This window comes from Cupressus sempervirens, chromosome 8, assembly GCF_028749045.1.
Source record: "Cupressus sempervirens isolate cs-2001-9-10 chromosome 8, ASM2874904v1, whole genome shotgun sequence".
NCBI classification, from domain to species: Eukaryota; Viridiplantae; Streptophyta; class Pinopsida; order Cupressales; family Cupressaceae; genus Cupressus; species Cupressus sempervirens.
The window spans coordinates 743,029,268-743,049,050 of record NC_143125.1 but is presented as its reverse complement, the minus strand read 5'-3'; the positions used below and the strand labels follow the sequence as shown (position 1 = coordinate 743,049,050).

At 36.8% G+C, this 19,783-nt stretch overlaps 1 protein-coding gene across 2 annotated transcripts in view; it reads right to left on the bottom strand.

Moving 5' to 3' along the window:
* Positions 1 to 19,783, bottom strand: part of LOC149544556 (transmembrane protein-like protein) — a 293,089-nt gene that overhangs the window by 58,441 nt on the left and 214,865 nt on the right. For both annotated transcript variants that reach the window (XR_016355061.1, XM_089795187.1), the window contains exon 10: positions 1,573 to 1,677. Coding sequence is in view for 1 of the 2 variants with exons in the window: in XM_089795187.1 (XP_089651313.1) it covers positions 1,573 to 1,677 (105 nt within the window). In the remaining variant the exon portion in view is untranslated. The remainder of the gene's footprint in view (positions 1 to 1,572; positions 1,678 to 19,783) is intronic.

The window sequence follows — 19,783 nt, the reverse complement described above, 5'->3', positions numbered from 1 at the left end:
TTTTTTAATAAATAAAATGTCATGTGTAAAAGCCTTTGAGCCAACAGTGAATGATAAAGAAATTGCTGCTTGTTGTTTCAGAACTAACTGATATATTGTCTTGGTAGATTATATTTGTGTAAAGGAAATGGAATGTTAATGACGGATGTCTGAAAATACATGTGCGGTTGGCTAATTTAGATGAGAGCAAACTTATATATATAGCATGAGAAAGTATCAACACATGATTGCCAAGTGTTTGACAAAATGCCTAATTATTGATTAGTAAAGAGGATTGGTGTTTGTCAAGGTTATAACCAGCTAAGGGTTATTACATTTGATTGCTGAAACATTTGTTTTCTTGATCCCAATACAAAGTGTTCATTGATGTGGATTTGATAATTGTTTGTTTGATCTTTAATCATTTATTGTTTGCAATCCTTGAGGGATTAATGATTGATGGATGAATAAAAGATTTTCTTTGATGGATTCATGAGTGAGGATTCAGAAGTGACTCTTGAATGATTTGAATGATTTCTTTTATACTTCATTAGTTAAGGGTCACTACCTTTCTTAAGGCTTGAGTCACTAGGCTCCATCACTGCCCTTTGAGAATAATAAATTCTCTCCCAAATCGATCTCTCTGGGATGTCTTCCTCAATTGAATCCTTCTCCCCTTTATATTTCTAGTGCAAGGGAGAGTCACACATATTCATCATTTCTCCCCCTTTGCATTGGTTGCAACCTTACGCAATTATCACGCTTCAGGAGAGTCACAACCCTTTATCATTTTTTTCCTTTGCGAGAGTCATAACCTTTCATAATTACCACGTTTTGAGGGAAACATAACCCTTCATCATTTCTATCCAGTGTGAGAACTACAACCTTCCATTATTAACAAACTTTGAAAGAGTCATAACCCTTCATCATTGCTGACCTTGAAAGAGTCACTTTCTTAGTTTCTTCATCTATTAATCCTTTTTTAATTCCTATGCTCCCCTCTTTCTTCCTTCATATACCCTCTCAAATTAACTCTGCTCCCTTTCATATCTTCTGTTGAGGGAGTTGCGATTCTTCATGGCATGCCTCTTTAACCTTTTATTAAACTTAATTAATTTGTAATTATATTATATTATACTTTTCTATTTATTTATTTTTATATTTTAATTATCTTATTATTTATTGTTAGATCCCATTTCAGAAAGGGGACAATACACATTACATGGCATATTATTCCCTTCTTTTAATTGTCGGCACATCATGGGGCCTTGTTTAATTATGAGTTCTTTTGCCAAGATATCTGTTGTTTTACCAATGCACATATAGATTTATGTCAAAGCTCATTCCTAGTTATGTTGATTCTCCAAAGCTGACTTTACGAGTAAGCCTGCATGTTCCACATTTTTTATTTTTACACAGGGCATTTCTAGTCTTTTCCAAACGAAATATTGCAATTTCCTTGCATCTACTAGAAGGAAATTTAGTTGCTAGTTTAGCTTGTAAAAATGTGTAATAATTAATTACTTGCATATGAAATTTGATTCTCATTTAAGGAAAAAAGTATAGCAAATACCAGGCTGGCTATAATAATACCTGCAAAACATGGAATGACAAAGCACACCAGCTCCCAGAATCACATGAATGATATAGTGCACTTGAAATTCCACTTGTAGTGAACAGAATCCATTCAGAATAAGCCTAGATCAAGAAACAAAAGCATGATAATGTAATTTTACAAAGGCTTTAAATGATGTACGATGAATATATCAATATGGATAGTATCTCAAATCCATTTAGCATTGTATCTGGTTAAGAGAAACTAAATTTATGTAAGAGATTGGTGAGTTATACTAACAGTCATAAATAAATGTTGCAAGAGAAGACTTTTAGGTCTACTTCTACCGATCTCTAACCAACAGAAAATCACATATATCAGTACCGCTCTGTATATCAAATCTATTGAACTATACTTTTAAAACCCATAAAACAAACATGGGAATCTAGTAGTTTTTAAATTAAAAATATAGGCCTATGCTAGTACAATCTGCTGTTCAAAATCTTAGGCCTAAGACTTCCCATTTTCGTTCTTACATTGCCTCCAAAGAAGAGAAGAAGAATATAGCATAAATTTTGCAGTACTAGCAAAGGGAAAACATGTAGAAAACTCTTAACTGCATGATACATAAGTTTGTGAGAAATTTGAGCCTCAAAATGAGTGATACAAATTATAGTCGTGTAGTATTTTAATTCGTTTGTTGCTAGACAATAAGTAACAAAACAGTATATACAATAGAATTGTTATTAAAATTATAAGGGGAAGCTCCTTTCTATCTAACTAAACCTAACCCTACATACAAAATTACAACTATGCACACTATACAAGATTTTGATCGATACTTTATCTAATGTAAATTACTCACAAACTATGTTTTTGCCCCAAATGCAAGTGTTGGACTCTCAATCATTCTATGCAATGAGATTTTTAAATATTGAGGATTAGTTATCAAGCACAAGCAAAGACAACTTCCAATTGGATAAAGGAGAGGCCCATGTTTTGGTCAAAATAAAGATATTCGAATGGGAAAAATGAATGTTCACTAATTCCTTAAAGTTAATAGCAAATAATTAAACCAGTGAAACCCGAGGAAGCACCACCCCCTTAGAACAATGAAGTACATGGTGCGGGGACATCCCTGGTATGGGTACTTGGAGTACCCAAGTACTGTACTCCCATTTTTGCTACTCAGTACCCACATAATGCGAGGACGTCCAAGAGTTCCTCAACTATCTCAGAGACATCTGGGCATCCCCAGTTAGAGGCTACTGTTCAACGATAAAAAGTGTTTTTAAATTTGTTTTGACCTTTTTTTCCTAATAGGTTCTATTCGAACCCTAAAATATTGCAGGTCCCATTTTGGGCCCTCCAAGCCTTCATAAGCCCACTACACTTCATTTCTACCTCACACTCTGATGGAGCCTTAAAATTCAAGAATATTAGCCAATTATTTGAGCTACCATTCCAGACATTGCTTCTGTATCTAATAAGTCCCTAATCAAAGACTTCCTTATCACTGCTATGCAAAAGCTTCTCAAAGTAACACAAGAAGCAACTAGATCTGTGCAAGCAAGAACATCATCTTCCATGCTGATAGATGGCTCCAATGGTGTTGATAATGTCACCTCAACAAGGGCTGAACTTTTGAATCTTATAGTATCTCTTCTTGAAGGTTTAGATGCTGAATGTGTTAGTATGCTATTTATTGCAACAAAGCCGGCATTGCAGGATAATGAGGGAATGGTCCAGAAGAAAGCCTATAAGGTTTTTGCATACATTCTAAGGGAACCCACATATTTTCTTACAAATAACTTTGTTGAGATATTTGATCTTCCGGTCACAACAATGGCATCTTGCCATTTTTTCTACTAGGCGGCATCGGCTTGATTGTTTGTACTACTGAATTATTCATATTTCAATGAGTGCTGAAGAGAAGAAAAATAAAGGTGTTGAGCATTTCCTTACTGAAATACTCCTTGCTGTAAAGGAGGCAAATAAAAAGACAGGAACTCGAGTTTATGAGCTGCTAGTCAGAATTGGTCACTATCTGGAGGACTCTGAGAATGGAGGTTCAAAGGAGAAGCTGCGTCAGCCTTTTAACATGGTGCCTGGGTGTCTGGCTGGCAGTACACCACGTATGATAAGTGCAGCAATAACTGGGCTAGCAAGACTGATCTATGAGTTCTCTAATCTTTGCTTGACAGTGCCCACCTTACTTCCATCCGTGTATATGCTTTTCTAAAGAAATAACAAGGAAGTTATCAAAGCAACATTGGGACTAGTGAAAGTGGTTATAGCGAGACTCATGGTAGAGGAACTGCAAAAGCATATCAAGTGTATTGTAGAGGGTTTATTGCTTCGGTCAGATGACTCAAAACCTCCATTCAAAGCAAAGATCAGGTTGCTGCTACAAAAATGTGGTCTTGAGCCTGTTAAAGTTGTTATGACTGAGCAACATATAAAGCTCCTTACAAACATAGGGAAGATCAAGGAACATAAAGAAAAGAAGAAAAGTTCTTCATCTCAAAATGGAGAAGATGAAACCAAGTCCTTGCATTCACGTGCATCTATAACCAGGCGAAGTAAATGGAAGTAAACGTCTATGGTTTCTGAGTGAGATACACCAGTAAAAGAACAAGAAATTTAAGCCATAAATTTATTCAATACTTTATCTATTAACCACAGACAGTCACTAACAAAGCATGGGTCTTTTTATTTTGGATATCGAATGAGAAATATATTTTTGGTCATTATTTGATAATATATACATATCTAACTCTGTGTTTTTGGGGCAGGTGTACACGCGTTTGAAGGAGGAGCCGTCATATAAGTAGTTGTGCAAACCGTGCTGAAGGGTATCATTATTTGAAGGCGTAAGAGATGTATTCGCATGTCAATCAGCCCAAATTGGAGAACGATTTGAAGGAGTCAATATTCATGAAATTATTGCGTCTTCTATATATCATTGGAGCTGTCAGAATTCGAGAGTACGCACAGGAGAAAGAATGATGCATTAGGTGACCTTTTCACTTTGCAGTGCCGTCAGGTTTGGAGATTTATGCGGGAACCAACAGGAATAATTGAAAGTCTTAGATGGACGCGTAACATGATATAAGTGCTTAGCGATATTGAAATCATATAAAGTCTCACATGGCGGATAATAAAGTTGCGTCCAAACAAGTCATTCGTGTGCAAGGGCAAGCTAAGATATTGTTTAATAATGGCATATGTTGAGAGAAGAAACCTGCGCGAATGGGAAATATGGAGATAGAAATATACTTTAATTTAACCTTTCAAGATTAATTTTAATCACTGCTGAAGGATAAATAGGCAGTTGGATTATTCGGATATCAATCTTATGTTTAATATTTAGTTATTTGTTATGTAGGGGTGTGTTGCTTGGAAAGCAACTGACAATCTTTGCTTGTCTATAAATATAGGATGTAAAATCTTACAATAGACAAGATATATATTCATATTTTTTATTTTTTACCTATGCTATACTATATGATATATTATATTTTTCATTTGAAAAGAAAATGACCTTTTGAACTAAGCCCGTGGATTTGAGTTATTGGGTGGATTTTCATGCGATCCGGATATATTCACCATAAATGGATCATCTATAAGGAATGTCTTTATTGTGATTTTATTTCTGGCATTATTATTTATTTTATATTTCGTGAGTTTTAAACTATTAATAAGTTGTGTCCTTTATAAATGTTTTTTATTATTTCCTATAAATATTTTAATATTCGGATAAGTGTACTGGGTCGTTATTGCATTTTAAATTAGATAAACATAGATATTGTGGAATATTTAATTGTTTCCGTATTTATGTCTAGTTTGTCTCTGCATGAGTTAAAGTGCATCGTAGACAAGTTTAAAACTGCGTTTATATAATTGATCGTCGCGTCTAAATTATTAAAATTGTTTATATTTTAAATATATTAAACTTTATAAAGTTGTACGTTTCAACTTATAATATTGACTCTGATTGCCCATTTAATTAAGCACTGGTCTTTTAGTCCTGATTCATAATCCATATGCTGGCAATTGTTTCATTTCTTTCCATTGAAGAATTAATATATTCATTTGTTGTAATCATTTGTAATAATCACTTTTATTTAAAAAAAATTGATACAATTATTTACTTTTATTTTTAATTTGTAATTTGCAATCTTAAAGCTTTCTATAATTCTTGCCATTTTGAAAGCTTTCCGTTTTCAAAGCTTTCATCACATTCACGTTCTAATTGATCTATTTTAATTGTCTTGGATTTAAGTGTTTCGTCCAGAATCAGGTACACCTGCCTCGGTCTTGCAGAACTGGAAGCGCAGGGGATTTAGATGGCATCGATCAATCTCGTCAAGTTGACCCTAACCAGTTGGATATCCCAGCATCAAGCAAGCAAGGCTCGTAGGATTCCAATTTGCCGTTTTGGGAACCAACAGATTGGCGACTCCACTGGGGAAGAGTTGCAAAATAAACCCTAAGATTTTTTGTTTTCAAGATCAATAAGAGTTAGGTTCTATTTAAATTTGTTGGAACACTTTGATATATTTAAAATTCCAAATTGATAAGTTTTTTACATTGCATTTTAATTTCCTTAAAGATTTCAATTTCTCCTAATTATTCTATAAATTTTAAATTGCTTTATGAAGATTTGATCTTGTAGAAGCATTGTACATTTTTCTTTAAGTTTTTTCTGCAGATTCAATCTTTGGTAAGATATATTCTGCTAGAAAGAAGAACTCAGATTCTTGAAGACTATTCATTTCCTCCATTTGGAGGTGGCAACTCTATTGTATTTTGATTGGTACTTTAATAGGAGGAGTGCCCGGATCATCAATGACTCTGTTGAGGGAGAGGACTTGGAAAGAAATGGTAGATGGTCTTTCAAATGTATCAATCATTTGAAAGAAAGCCTTTTGTTCCAAATGGCATCAGGCCATTGGATTTCAGCAATTTTGATTATAAATCTAGCAAGTTATCTCCAAGGTTTTCACAGTTGGTACAAAAGTTCCATGGAGAATGGGATGAATCGGCAATTTGACATTTGGATGCATTCTATACATTTATAGAAGATTATGATATTTGTGCAGAAGATCAAGTGATGAAGTTGTTTGCCAGAACTTAAAAAAACGATGTGAGGCAAGCATACAAATCATTACCCACACAGTGTATCTCATCTTGGAAAGAATTTGAAGGATGGTTCCTGTATGAATTTGATGATACAAGCCATGAAGAAGAGATGTGCTATGAACAGTATGATGATCAAAGCTGCAACATGGAAGAGGATCCTGACATGTCTCTACTTGACGCCTTTTACAATTTGGAAAGATACAAAGGCAAGACTTCAGCACATTTGTTTTTGAAGGTGATGAAGGCTTATCATGAGATTCCATCAAACCACAAGCCTCCTTACAAGGACTTTTTGAACAGAATTGTGAAGTTGAGAATCTCGCCAAAGGATCCTAATGTAGAGCTTCTTCTTCAGATATGGGACCAAGGTATTAAAGATGAAGCAAAGGATACCAAAGAAACACAAGAATATAATGATGTTTTGGATTCAACTATAGAGAAAATGGAAGAAGAATCCAATCATGATGAGACTGATAAGAAATTAGACTATGAAGAACATGGAAATGATGAAGAAGATTCTCTCAGTGTGGATGAGATTTCAACCTTGTTAGACATGGAGTATCAAAAGTATGTCGAAAAGGGTGGTCAAATTTTTCTTCCCATACACAAGGAGAAACAAATAGATGTGTTGTATGAAACATTCAATGAACAAGAAAGTTCAGCCATCTCTACAAATCCGTATCACTTTCATGAGGAGGAAACCAATGAACCGGAAGGATCATGCACTTCTCAAGAGGATGGCATATTGATTGAAGATGTGCATTATGATTTAAGTATAGAAAGAGATCTATTCAGATATAATTTCAAAGAATTTTCAGACCCTATATATGATAGACTGGCAGAAGAGAATGAAGAATATAGCCCCTTTACATTTTTAGATTTTGAAGACAATGTGAGCCTACATGAAGAAGAAGATGCATCTAGGAAGGATTACAAAATCACTTCAGATCTCGTATACAATGAAATAATGGAGAATCTGGACATAATATTTTGTGAAAGTGAAGTAGAACAACATGTGCCATATGAGTAGGATGAAATTTCATATGGAGGATCTCACGGAGATGTGCCCAAGCATTCTATTTTCAGTCCATTGTTTGAAGAAGATCTTTCACACAGTCAAGTATATCAGCATTATAATGAAGATAGCAGGCTTGACGACAGTTTTGAAGTAGATAAAATTCATGATATGCATTTAGAAGATGAGACATCTTCCAATCCATCTTATGAACAAGAAATGCAATCATATGAGCATGGTTCCGAATATTTTTCAAATTTATATCTGACCAAATTCTTGGTAAAAGAAAAGTTTCATCCCTTGAAGAAGACCCATTTTCAAATCCATTTTATGATCAATATTTGCATTTAAAATGTGAAGATGAGATGGAACCGAATGTACATAATAAGGACAGGTTGGAAGTTAGTCATGAAAATTTTTCAAGTATCTCAATTGATCAGATTCTTGACAAAATGAAAGTAATAATGCTTGAATGCGGGTTATATTCAAAACCTTCTTGTGAAGAGGATTGTTTGGAATGTGGGGCAGATTGTGTGCAAAAGGAAAATCAAACAAAGGTGACTCATTCTGATGCAAATATGACTGATTACATACCTACAAACCTTCCAATCAGCAAAGATCACAATACACTTAATGATTTCCCAAAGGCTAAACAAGAGTTAGATGCAAAGGACTGTAATCATGGAGCAGAGACAGTGGGTATTACTCATCAAGATGATAAATTTTATACATGTATGAAATATATGCAGCATACCGAGGTAAGTATCCTTGAATACCTTGTGGTAATGTTTGTTAATAATATGCTTAAAGAATTGTTTTCAAATCTTCATCATTCTTCTTTTGAGGATTTTTCTTTTATGTTTACTAATCAAATCAATGAAGTAAGAAATCACATACTTGAATTAAATAATCAGATTGATTTCTTTTTAAAAGATCCTATTGATAAGGCAAATATTAATTCTAATATGGAACAAGAAAAACACATGTCATATGATGCTTGTTTGTTACTTACTGACAAATTAGATTTTATTATGGAACAATATGATATTATATTCAGCAGGTCCAAAGTATTGAGTGATCAGAATAAGGTGTTCGATAGAGGAAAGAGGTATTGTTCACTTTTGTGGGGGGGCCTGGGGCCACCCAATTTCACCGTGCATCGTGTTAAGCATGGATGCTCGGTCTGCTCCTCCAGAGATAATTGGAATCTCACTATGCCCACAAGAGGCATATGTCACCAACAAGAGCCACTGATGGAACCTTAAAATTCAAGAATTTTAGCCATTTATTTGAGCTACCATTGCAGACATTCCTTCTGTATTTGATAAGTCCCTAATCAAAGACTTCCTTATCACTGCTATGCAAAAGCTTCTCAAAGTAACACAAGAAGAAGCTAGATCTGTGCAAGCAAGAACATCATCTTCCATGCTGATAGATGGCTCCAATGGTGTTGATAATGTCACCTCAACAAGGGCTGAACTTTTGAATCTTGCAGTATCTCTTCTTGAAGATTTAGATGCTGAATGTGTTAGTATGCTATTTATTGCAACAAAGCTGGCATTGCAGGATAATGAGGGAATGGTCCAGAAGAAAGCCTATAAGGTTTTTGCGAACATTCTAAGGGAACACACAGATTTTCTTACAAATAACTTTGTTGAGATATTTGATCTTCCGGTCACAACAATGGCATCTTGCCATTTTTTCTGCTAGGCAGCATCGGCTTGATTGTTTGTACTACTTAATTATTCATATTTCAATGAGTGCTGAAGAGAAGAAAAATAAAGGTTTTGAGCATTTCCTTACTGAAATACTCCTTGCTGTAAAGGAGGCAAATAAAAAGACAAGAACATGAGTTTATGAGCTGCTAGTCAAAATTGGTCACTGTCTGGAGGACTCCGAGAATGGAGGTTCAAAGGAGAAGCTACGTCAGTCTTTTAACATGGTGCTTGGGTGTTTGGCTGGCAGTACACCGCATATGATAAGTCCAGCAATAACTGGGCTAGCAAGATTGATCTATGAGTTCTCTGATATCTGTTTGACAGTGCCCACCTTACTTCCATCCATGTATATGCTTTTGTAAAGTAATAAGGAAGTTATCAAAGAAACATTGGGACTAGTGAAAGTGGTTATAGTGAGACTCATGGTAGAGGAACTGCAAAAGCATATCAAGTGTATTGTAGAGGGTTTATTGCTTCGGTCAGATGACTCAAAAACTCCATTCAAAGCGAAGATCAGGTTGCTGCTACAAAAATGTGGTCTTCAGCTTGTTAAAGTTGTTATGCCTGAGCAACATATAAAGCTCCTTACAAACATAAGGAAGATCAAGGAATGTAAAGAAAAGAAGAAAAGTTCCTCATCTCAACATGGAGAAGATGAAACCAAGTCCTTGCATTCACATACATCTATAACCAGACAAAGTAAATGGAAGCCAAACGTCTATGGTTTTTGAGTGAGATACACCAGTAAAAATCCAAACTAGAGGAGGAAACTAGTACTGAGAAGTCAAACGTTCCAATTGATCAACAAGTTGCTATATATGATGGGATCCGATTAGATTTCATGATGATGTGTTGTGGAGGAAAAAATACCAAAAGTATTGAAGGAAGCACATGAAGGGCCTGCAGGAGGACATATGGGGCCAGACACAACAGTGCATAAGATACTTCTCACAAGATTATGATGGTTAACCGTGCACAACGACATTAGGGAGTGGGTTGTCGCATGTCATACATGCTAGAGAGCAGGGCAGCCACTGAAGAGGGATTTCATGCCTCTGAACCCCTCACATGCACAGGAACTATTCAAACGGTGGGGGCTAGACTTCGTCAGGCCACTGAAGGTAAGCAAAGCCCAGAGATGCAAGCAAAGCCCAGAGATGCAGATACATTGTAGTAGCAACCGAGTACCGTACAAAGTGGGTCGAAGTGCGAGCCCTACCAAACAACTCAGCACTGAGCATGGCGAGATTCATCTACGAACAAATCATTACGAGACATGGAATCCCGATATAGTTGACGAGGGACCAAGGGGGATGTTTTGTCAACCATGTCATCGGACTACTCACCACAGAATTCAAAATATACCACTCCCTATCGAGAGCAAATGGACAAGTGGAAGCCACAAATAAAATCTTGGTTGTAGTAATTTACAAGTCTTGTGCAGTTGAAGGGGAGGATTGGGAGGAAAAGGTGCCATCGGTGTTATGGGCATACCGTACCTCTTACAAAGTTACCACAGGACACACTTTGTTTCAGCTGATGTAATATTAGGAAGCCATAGTACCGACAGAGTTCATGGTACTGAGTTTACGAATAGTGATTGAAAATAAATTAGGAGACATGGAAAGTTTTAGGGAAAGGTTGTATAACTTGAATAAACTGGATGAGCAAAGATTACAAGCACAATGGGTCACTGAAGTTTCACAATGCAGACGCAAGGTATGGCACAACAAGCACTTGAAACTAAATAGGTTCCAACCAAGTCAACTAGTATTAAAATATAACGGGTGTAATGAAATGAAACCCGACAAATTTAATGTTAAGTAGGTTGGGCCATTCAAGATTCATGAAGTGGGTGATAACGAAGCAATCAAACTATAGACTTTAGATGGGAAAGAGGTGGCTAATGCAATAAATGGGTCGAAGTTAAAAATTTACCCTGAAAGGAATAAGGTCCCAGGAGAGAATGAGACTCGAATGAACAATTCAAAAAGAATGTAAATAATTAATAGTAATAATATAATTAATAATAATAATAAATTAGAATAATAGTAATAAACTATAGAAGAATACTAACATTAGAATTATGAGTTGGAGATACAAGTAGCAGTATCGTACTGTATGGTATCCTTGCATTACAAATTCTAAGCTGTACTGTACGATGATTAAAAAAGCCTGTGAAGTCATGTGGAACACTGTGCGGTAGTATAGGAGATACCATATACACACATAATTTCAAGCCATGCCAGGAAATGTGAGTATGCACACTGTACGACCAGTAGGAAAACATCATATGGACACTTGATAGTCACAAATAGACAAGAAATGAACGACACTATACAAACTCAATCAGAAACAAAGAGCATCGTACAGTCGTATGGTTAGAAGGGAAGATACACCATCTCTAGCATCAGCTCATGGATCATCATTGTAATTGGAATTGCATATCTGCTTATACTAATAAAGTATCTTGTTTTGTGTTACATTCTTATCTCTTAATGCGATAAATATCCATTTACCCTATATGGTAAATAGGAGTACATGTATATTTTCAATGGATGCTAGAAATGTCAAGTATTTTTAATTGAGATAAACAAGCTTTGAGGCATTCTTAATGATAGTGCAATTCCAGTGCCTAAGTCTTTGGTAGCTAGGAAATTGATTCAGATAATTCAGCATTCACAGGGGCAGCAACATCGTTCTACATGTATCTTGCATTAGAGAGAAGGAACTATGTTAGAATCATCTTTTGGAACTTCATCCATATAGAGTTTAGCAAGGTGAAACATAAGGCAAGAAGTTCACGTAACCCCATAGCTTATTTGTTTAATGTGCACCTGAAGGATCAATTAGATGATCTAGTAGGTTCTTCTTTGTTAATGACATACTATTGCATGTAACTTGATCTCCTTATTATAAGGAGATGACATCCTTGGTGGAAAAGAGGGGTGGGGGAATGGGGAAGGCATCATTTGTGCCACCTGGTGAGTACAAATTGAGGGCTACGATTTTGGTTAACTAGTATAACAAGATCAATGTTTTGGAGCAGATGAAGGCATGCTGGAAAGAGTCTAGTAGTAGTATAGTTATGGATGGTTGGACAAACATTAACCATTGTCCACTCATCAACATCACGGTTACATGCACAAAGGGCCCATACTTTCTAAAGGTAGTTGATTACTCAAGGCATCACAAAGATGTTAATATTCAGTTTTTTGTCCATAGCGAGGCTATTGAGGAGGTTGAATTACAGAACATGGTCCAAGTAGTGACAAATGCAACATATGTACAAAGCAGTAGAGAAACTTATTGAGGCGGTCTATAGAAATATTTGGTGGACTCCATGTTGTTTGTATGCCATGAACAATGTACTCAAGGACATGGGGAAGATTGACTAGATTAGAATGGTCAATGATGAAAGAGATATGTAGATGTTTATTTGTAACCACCACACTCCACATGCACTCTTAAGGAGCTCCACGAAGGATTTTTTGAAGCCAATTGAGACTAGATATGCATCGTATTACATTCTCTTGGAGAGAATGCTTGAGTTGCAAGAGCCAATACAACTCCTCGTTATGATACAAAAATGGAATTAGTGGGCTAAGACCAAGATAGAGCAGGTGAAGAATGTGAAGGAGATAGTGAAGATTGATTTGCTTTGGAATGATGCAAAATATAGTCTCCATCATTATGTTGGTTTTCTAGGTGATTAGATATGGTGATGGGGATGAAACTACCCTTGGAGAGGTATATGAGTGCATCGATTCTATGCTTAGCTAGATGAGGGCATCCACTCACAATTTGACTGCAAACTATTGAATATAAAGAAGCAATTGATTTACATTGCTGGAAATATGATCTCATTGTATGAGAGGGAAATTGCTTTAGCATTTTACAATGAGCATATTAGTCAATCATCCACCACAGATAGGAGAAGCTGAACACTCCTTTGCATGTGGATGCCTATGTATTAAATCCCTAAGTGGTACATGGATAGGCCTAATAGAGTTATACCACTTTAGGATGACGAGGTGAAGGAAAGATTCTTCAGGTGCATTAGTAAGATGTGATGTTGACATTGCTAATGAAATTTGCTCTAAGTAGACAGAATTTGCCACTCTTACAGGTAATTGATAATTAATTATTCTTTATTTACTATTTAGAGTTTAGTAACTTTAATCTTACTATTGGGTAAGTTCATGACATTATGTTACTATGTTGAATGTTCAATCATGATGAATTTTGCTATGTTGCAGTTTACTTGGATGCGGCGAAGATGGATATCAAAACCATGGCATAGAAACATCCAATCTTGTTGTGAAAATGTCATGGATTATAGAGGTCAAACATTAGCATATGGGCCATTCAATTTCTATCTCAAGTTTCTAGTTCCTCAAATGCAGCGAGGGAACTAGTATACTTACAGATTCATGCACTCTATTAAGAGGAATATATTTACCTCTAAGAGAGAAGAGAACCTAGTTATTGCACATAGTTCCTTGCATATCGTGGTTTGGAAGAGATGTGTACAAGGAAAGTCCAACAACACGAGGGAATGTAGAGCCACGGGATCTATCTCAGATTGATGAGGAGAAGACTACAGCAAACACAAATGTAAGGCTGGTTTATGTTCCTTTGGCAGATCTTGACTAGAGCAGTCCAATAGTTTTAGTGATGAGGACTTTCGCTTGAGGGATGATTAGAGGCCTCCTTATCACTACATCTTGACATAGTTTTGTACTCGTTTTGACATCGATCATGATTCATATTATGCTACTCATTGTAATGATCTTTATGATATTTTATAATATAAATCATATTTGCTGATAATTTGAATTTCAATTTAAATTTTGATTTTTAAATGTTACTATTATGTATGTGCTATCTTACCATGTTGAACGTTCAATGGTTTTGGTTTGTGTTGCAATTTTTCCATGATCAAGTATTTCAATTTGGTATGTTATATTGAAACATCATTTCATAACTAGCATTTCAAGTTCTATATGTATAGTATACAACACCCTTCTCCAACCCCACCATCCCCCCACCGTCCCGAAATTGAGGCTCTTTGTCCCCCATCCCATAAACTCATCTTGATGTTTAGGGCTAGTGTAACATTGAATTAAACAAATGGACATTTCACGATTTCACGAAATGAACCACTCAGTTGCATATAAAATTCAAAAAGATGGATCTTAACAATACAGAGAAAAGCTTGGCTAGATATATTCTCTTGCCAACTTGCTTCATGAAATTATAAACTTGCAATTACTAAATAACAATAATTTTTATAAGCATAACTTTACTAAACTTCAGTTTTACTAACCTTTCTAATTATGTTCTCAAAGCACCTTTTATAAGCTCTCAAAGGTAGTTTATACGGATTTAATATAAGTATAGAATATTCCTAAGAGCACCTATTTAGAGTAGTTAATTGCTACCATGCAGCTCAACACATCTCCAAAATGTGAAGCGCTTGGATAAATTATGTAATGTTCCCAATTATAAAATAAATTATTAATCAAACTATTGTTAATGGGTCTATTGATTTAATATATCTCGGACCCATTTTTGTTTTGTTTGCATAGGTTTGTGTAGCCGTCGGCTATTTTTGTACACCCTCATTATGTTTTCCTAACGGTTATTTAAGCATGGCTTGTAGGTAGTCGCTGGGTACGCATTTTGGATTATTTCTTTCTACTGCAAATTCTCGTTGGGATTTTCTATTGTTCACCGTTTTGAAAGTGAAAGATCTTCCCTACTTGGCTTGTCTAGTTTCGATGGGTTCAACCGTCACCTTATTCCATTGCCTATAATACTTTGCTCGGATCTAGCAATTGGAGCACCATCTCTTGGAAAATACTAATTGAAGGTTGTTTGTGTTCAAATCTCCATTCTTATTTGGCATTATTTGATGAATTTGGGACTAATAGTTTAAAGTGTAGATTTGAAGTCCTTCTTTCTTTCGTACCCCATCCGCTACTCATAACACTCTGTGCAACTACCATTACTCACCCATACGGCCTCCAAGTTAAGTCGTATTGCCTCCCAACCAACCGTATGACCTCCACACATACCGTATGACCTTCAAACGTATACTGTACGTCTCCATTCATTGTATCCCAATACTATCATATGGCCACCAAGATCAATCGTACACCTCCTGACCCCCCCCCCCCCCCCCGGTCTTACCACTTTGCTACTTCCCATACAGACTACCATATGGCCTAATTGTTTGGTCATTCTCTCCATCGCATGACCACCAATTTTGCCAGCCTCCTAGCAGCTACCGTATGACCTCATTTCATACAGCCTCTTTTAGGCATCCTCCCATGTGCAATAGGGCAAGTTGATCTCCGCATTCATCAGGTTTATACTTGTACAAATCTGTTCCAGAGGGGTAGCGGAACAACGAAAAATTATAGTGGTATCAGAGCTTCGATCCTGCCAGCCTATGGATAGTGAATGAGAGTTTATAGCCAGAAGAGAAGAAGAACCCATTCCGTTGATAGAATGGCTGCCGAATGGAACCCACAGCTGCCGAACTCGCGGCACAACTAAGAGAACTTGCAAGGAATCAGGCACAGATCAATGATAATCAATGACTCGTGGAAGGAACTCTCAAGAAGTTGGCAGACAATAAAATATCCGGTGAACAAAATGGTCACAACGTGGACTCGGTGTTGAGTAAAGAAAACCCTCATCTAACACGTTATCGACCTTCCATGCTGTCTTTTCCACCATGGACAGAGGCACCACATGAAGGGAACCAACCGACCTTTGAAGAAATGCAAGAACAATTGAGGGAAGATTGGAAGAATGGGAATTTGGAACAAAATATATCCTACAAAGATTACACAAATTTGAGAATGAGATACTCACGAGGTGGAAATAGAGGATATTTTAAAGATAATCTCAGGAGGAAGTTGAGTAAAGTAAATTTGTCTCCATTTGACTGATCCAGATCCATATCTGTCAAAGCGTGAGTAATGAAGGCCAATACTTACTTCCAACTTATTCCTATGCCAAAAGAAGCAATTAAATTTGTTGCATTACACTTGCACATTGGGGCATGATCAAATAAATACTTATGTGGAATTCATTAAGAGATTGATACATCAATTTGATGGTAAAGATCCAGAACTCAATTTCAAAGATTTGGCACAACTGAGGCAAATTGGATTGGTCAACCAATACATTGCAGAATTTCATAAACTCTTTGTTTTGGTCACAAACATTTTTGAAGCAATACGGAGAGTTCTCTTCATGGGCGAACTAACAAAACCATTGAATGGTTGGGTAAAAGGGCTCAATCTTGCCACCCTATCGAAGGCCATTAAGAAGACATGGAGTATGGCATCATTATCGGTGTCATCATCTTGAAATTACTCACATTCTAAACCGCTGGTGTTCCCAAGGGACAAAGATAATAAAACTTCGCCCAGGAAGCCATTGTTGGACAAAGCTACCAAACAGAAGCTTCGAAGGAAGAAACTATGTTTCAACTGCAAGGGACCATGGGAACTTGGGCACAGATGCCTCGAAAAAGGAAATATCCACTACATTGAGGTCGTGTCCGATGATGAGGACAAACAGGAAGAAATACCCTCTGAAGACAACCAACACCACGAGGACACCAACATGGTAAGTTTGAACCATATGGAAAGAATTGTTGCTTCGGTATGGTATAGAGGAACTATCGCCCTAGCTGGTAGCCCGAGGTGCACGGTGTTTTGTGTACGAGGAACCCTTCAAGGACAAAGGGTTATGGTGATGCTCGATAGCGGAGCCACTCTAAACTTCATAAACTCATCTCTGGTGAAATGAAGAGGTCTACCTATAGAGATGCACATAGGATTTCATGCAAAGGTTGCCCGAGGGACCCTACTGCCCTGCACACATTTTGTTCTTTAGCTAAGTATCACAATGGCTGGTCACACGGTGATAGAGGATTTCTTTATAGTGGACCTTGATGATATGGAGGTTATTCTGGATATATAGTGGTTGGAGACACTTGATGAATACACTCAGAGTTTCAAATAGATGGACTTCACTTTTGTTGTCGATGGAAAGAAGGTTATTTTTGTGGAATGACAAATGAGGGTCCAAAGGAAGTTTCTGCACATCGGATGCAGGTTATTTTTCAGTATGATGACGTTGCTTAGGTTGCACATTGTTTTGTCTCGGTAGAACCCATAAAAGGGAAACAGACACCTCCCACAGATGATGATCTCTAGAATATATTGAGTGATCATGATGAAGTTTTTATAGACATTCCTCCTAGGATACCTCCCCATTGAGGGTTTGAACATACTATCAAGTTAGAGGCAGGTGCCAAACTACTCATAACCACACCCTACCGCCATCCTAAGCAATTCAAAGATGAGATCAAAAAGACAATTCAAGAGCTACTTGAGAAAGGATGGATTCGTCTCAGTTCTAGCCCTTTTGCATCATCAATGGTTTTGGTTAAAAAGGACGAAACAATGCGCATGTGTGTGAACTATCGTGGATTGAATAAAAAGACAATAAAGAATAGGTATCCTATTTTGAGGATCGATGAGTTGTTGGATGAATTACATGGTGCGGTTTATTTTTCAAAACTCGATCTCCATTCCGGATATCATTAGATTCGCATGAGGGAAGGAGACATGGAGATGACAGCCTTTCGTTGTCACTACAGGCATTATGCATTTTTGGTCATGCTGTTTGGATTAAAGAATGCACCCGCTACATTCTAGTCATGCATGAATCGCATCGTCAACAAACAATTGCGTAAGTACTTATTGGTATTCTTCAATGATATTCTTATCTATAGCAAGACACTGGAAGAGCACCTGAAGCATTTGGATGAAGTCCTAAGGATCAGTCCCTGTTCGCCAAGCAATCCAAGTGTGAATTCAGTATAATAGAGATATTGTACCTAGGGCATGTTGTCAGTAAGTATGGAGTTCAAGTTCATCAGGATTAGATTCAATCTATCCTTGACTAGCCTCCCCCAAAATCACTCTCTGAGTTGGGAGGATTTTTTGGACCGTGCAGCTATTACCGGAGGTTTGTAAAGGGATTCTCTCAGCTCAGTGCAACATTAACAGAGCTAAAAAGAAAGGGCTCCTAGTGGAATGAAAAGGCACAAGTCACTTTTGATAAATTGAAGGAAGTAATGAGCACTAGTCTCATACTGACATTACCTAATTTCACTTGACCATTCATTATGGAGTGCAATGCATCCGCAGAAGGCATTGGCGTGGTACTAATGCAAGATAGACACCCCATAGCCTATGAGAGTAGTAAGCTTATGCAAATAGAATGCTTATATTCCATTTATTATAAAGAAATGTTGGCCATCATCCATGCAATAACCAAGTTCTGACAGTATTTGGTGGGTGCTAAGTTTGTCATTTGTATGGATCACAATAGCTTGAGATATTTTTGGAGCAATGGGACTTGAACGAGAAGCAACAAAAATGGGTAAGCAAGGTTTGGACTTTTGATTTCGGCATTGTATATGTGAAAGGAAAGAACAATGTGGTTGTAGATGCTTTGTCCAGGAAACCTGCCATCTACTTACTGACCCAGATTTTAGCTAATTGGAAAGCACATTTGTTGGTGTAATATTCGAAAAACACATTCGCATGTGAGCTAATGGATGACAACATCGAGGATGATAAGTACAAAGTGGTGGATGACATCAATTACTATAAGAATTAGATATATTTAGTGTTAGAATCCAAATTGAAGCAAAAAATCTTGAAGGAGGTACATGATTCACCCTTGGCAGGACACCTGAGCTTCCTCAAAACTTACATACGACTTAGGGAGAGATTTTCATAGTAAAGTCTTAAAGGAGACGTATTGCATTATGTAAGAGAGTGTGCGGTCTGCCAACAAAACAAATCTAAACATACTCTACCATCCAGGTTGATTTAACCTTTGCCAATTCCAGAACATAAGTGGTATCTTAATGGATTTCATTACTGGACTTCCCAAGATGAACAGAAAGGATTGTATTTTCATGGTGGTTGACAAACTGATGATGTAAGCACATTTCTTCACCATCCCCTCAAAATTTCAAGCTGCACAAGGAGCCAATCTATTTTACAGAGAAGTCTTTTGCCTACATGGGTTACCTCGAAACATTGTTAGTGATCGGAATGGACGGTTTATCAATATCTTTTGGACAGAATTGTTTTGACTGGCAAGGAAAGAATTGTCACCAAGTACTAGTTACCATATAGATGGATAGATGGAGATTGTGAACAAGTGGCTTGAAAGCTACCTCTAGAACTACATTTCGACACAACGGGCGTGGGTCAAATGTACGCACCTAGGAGAGTATTGTTACAATACCACTTACCACATGTCCAT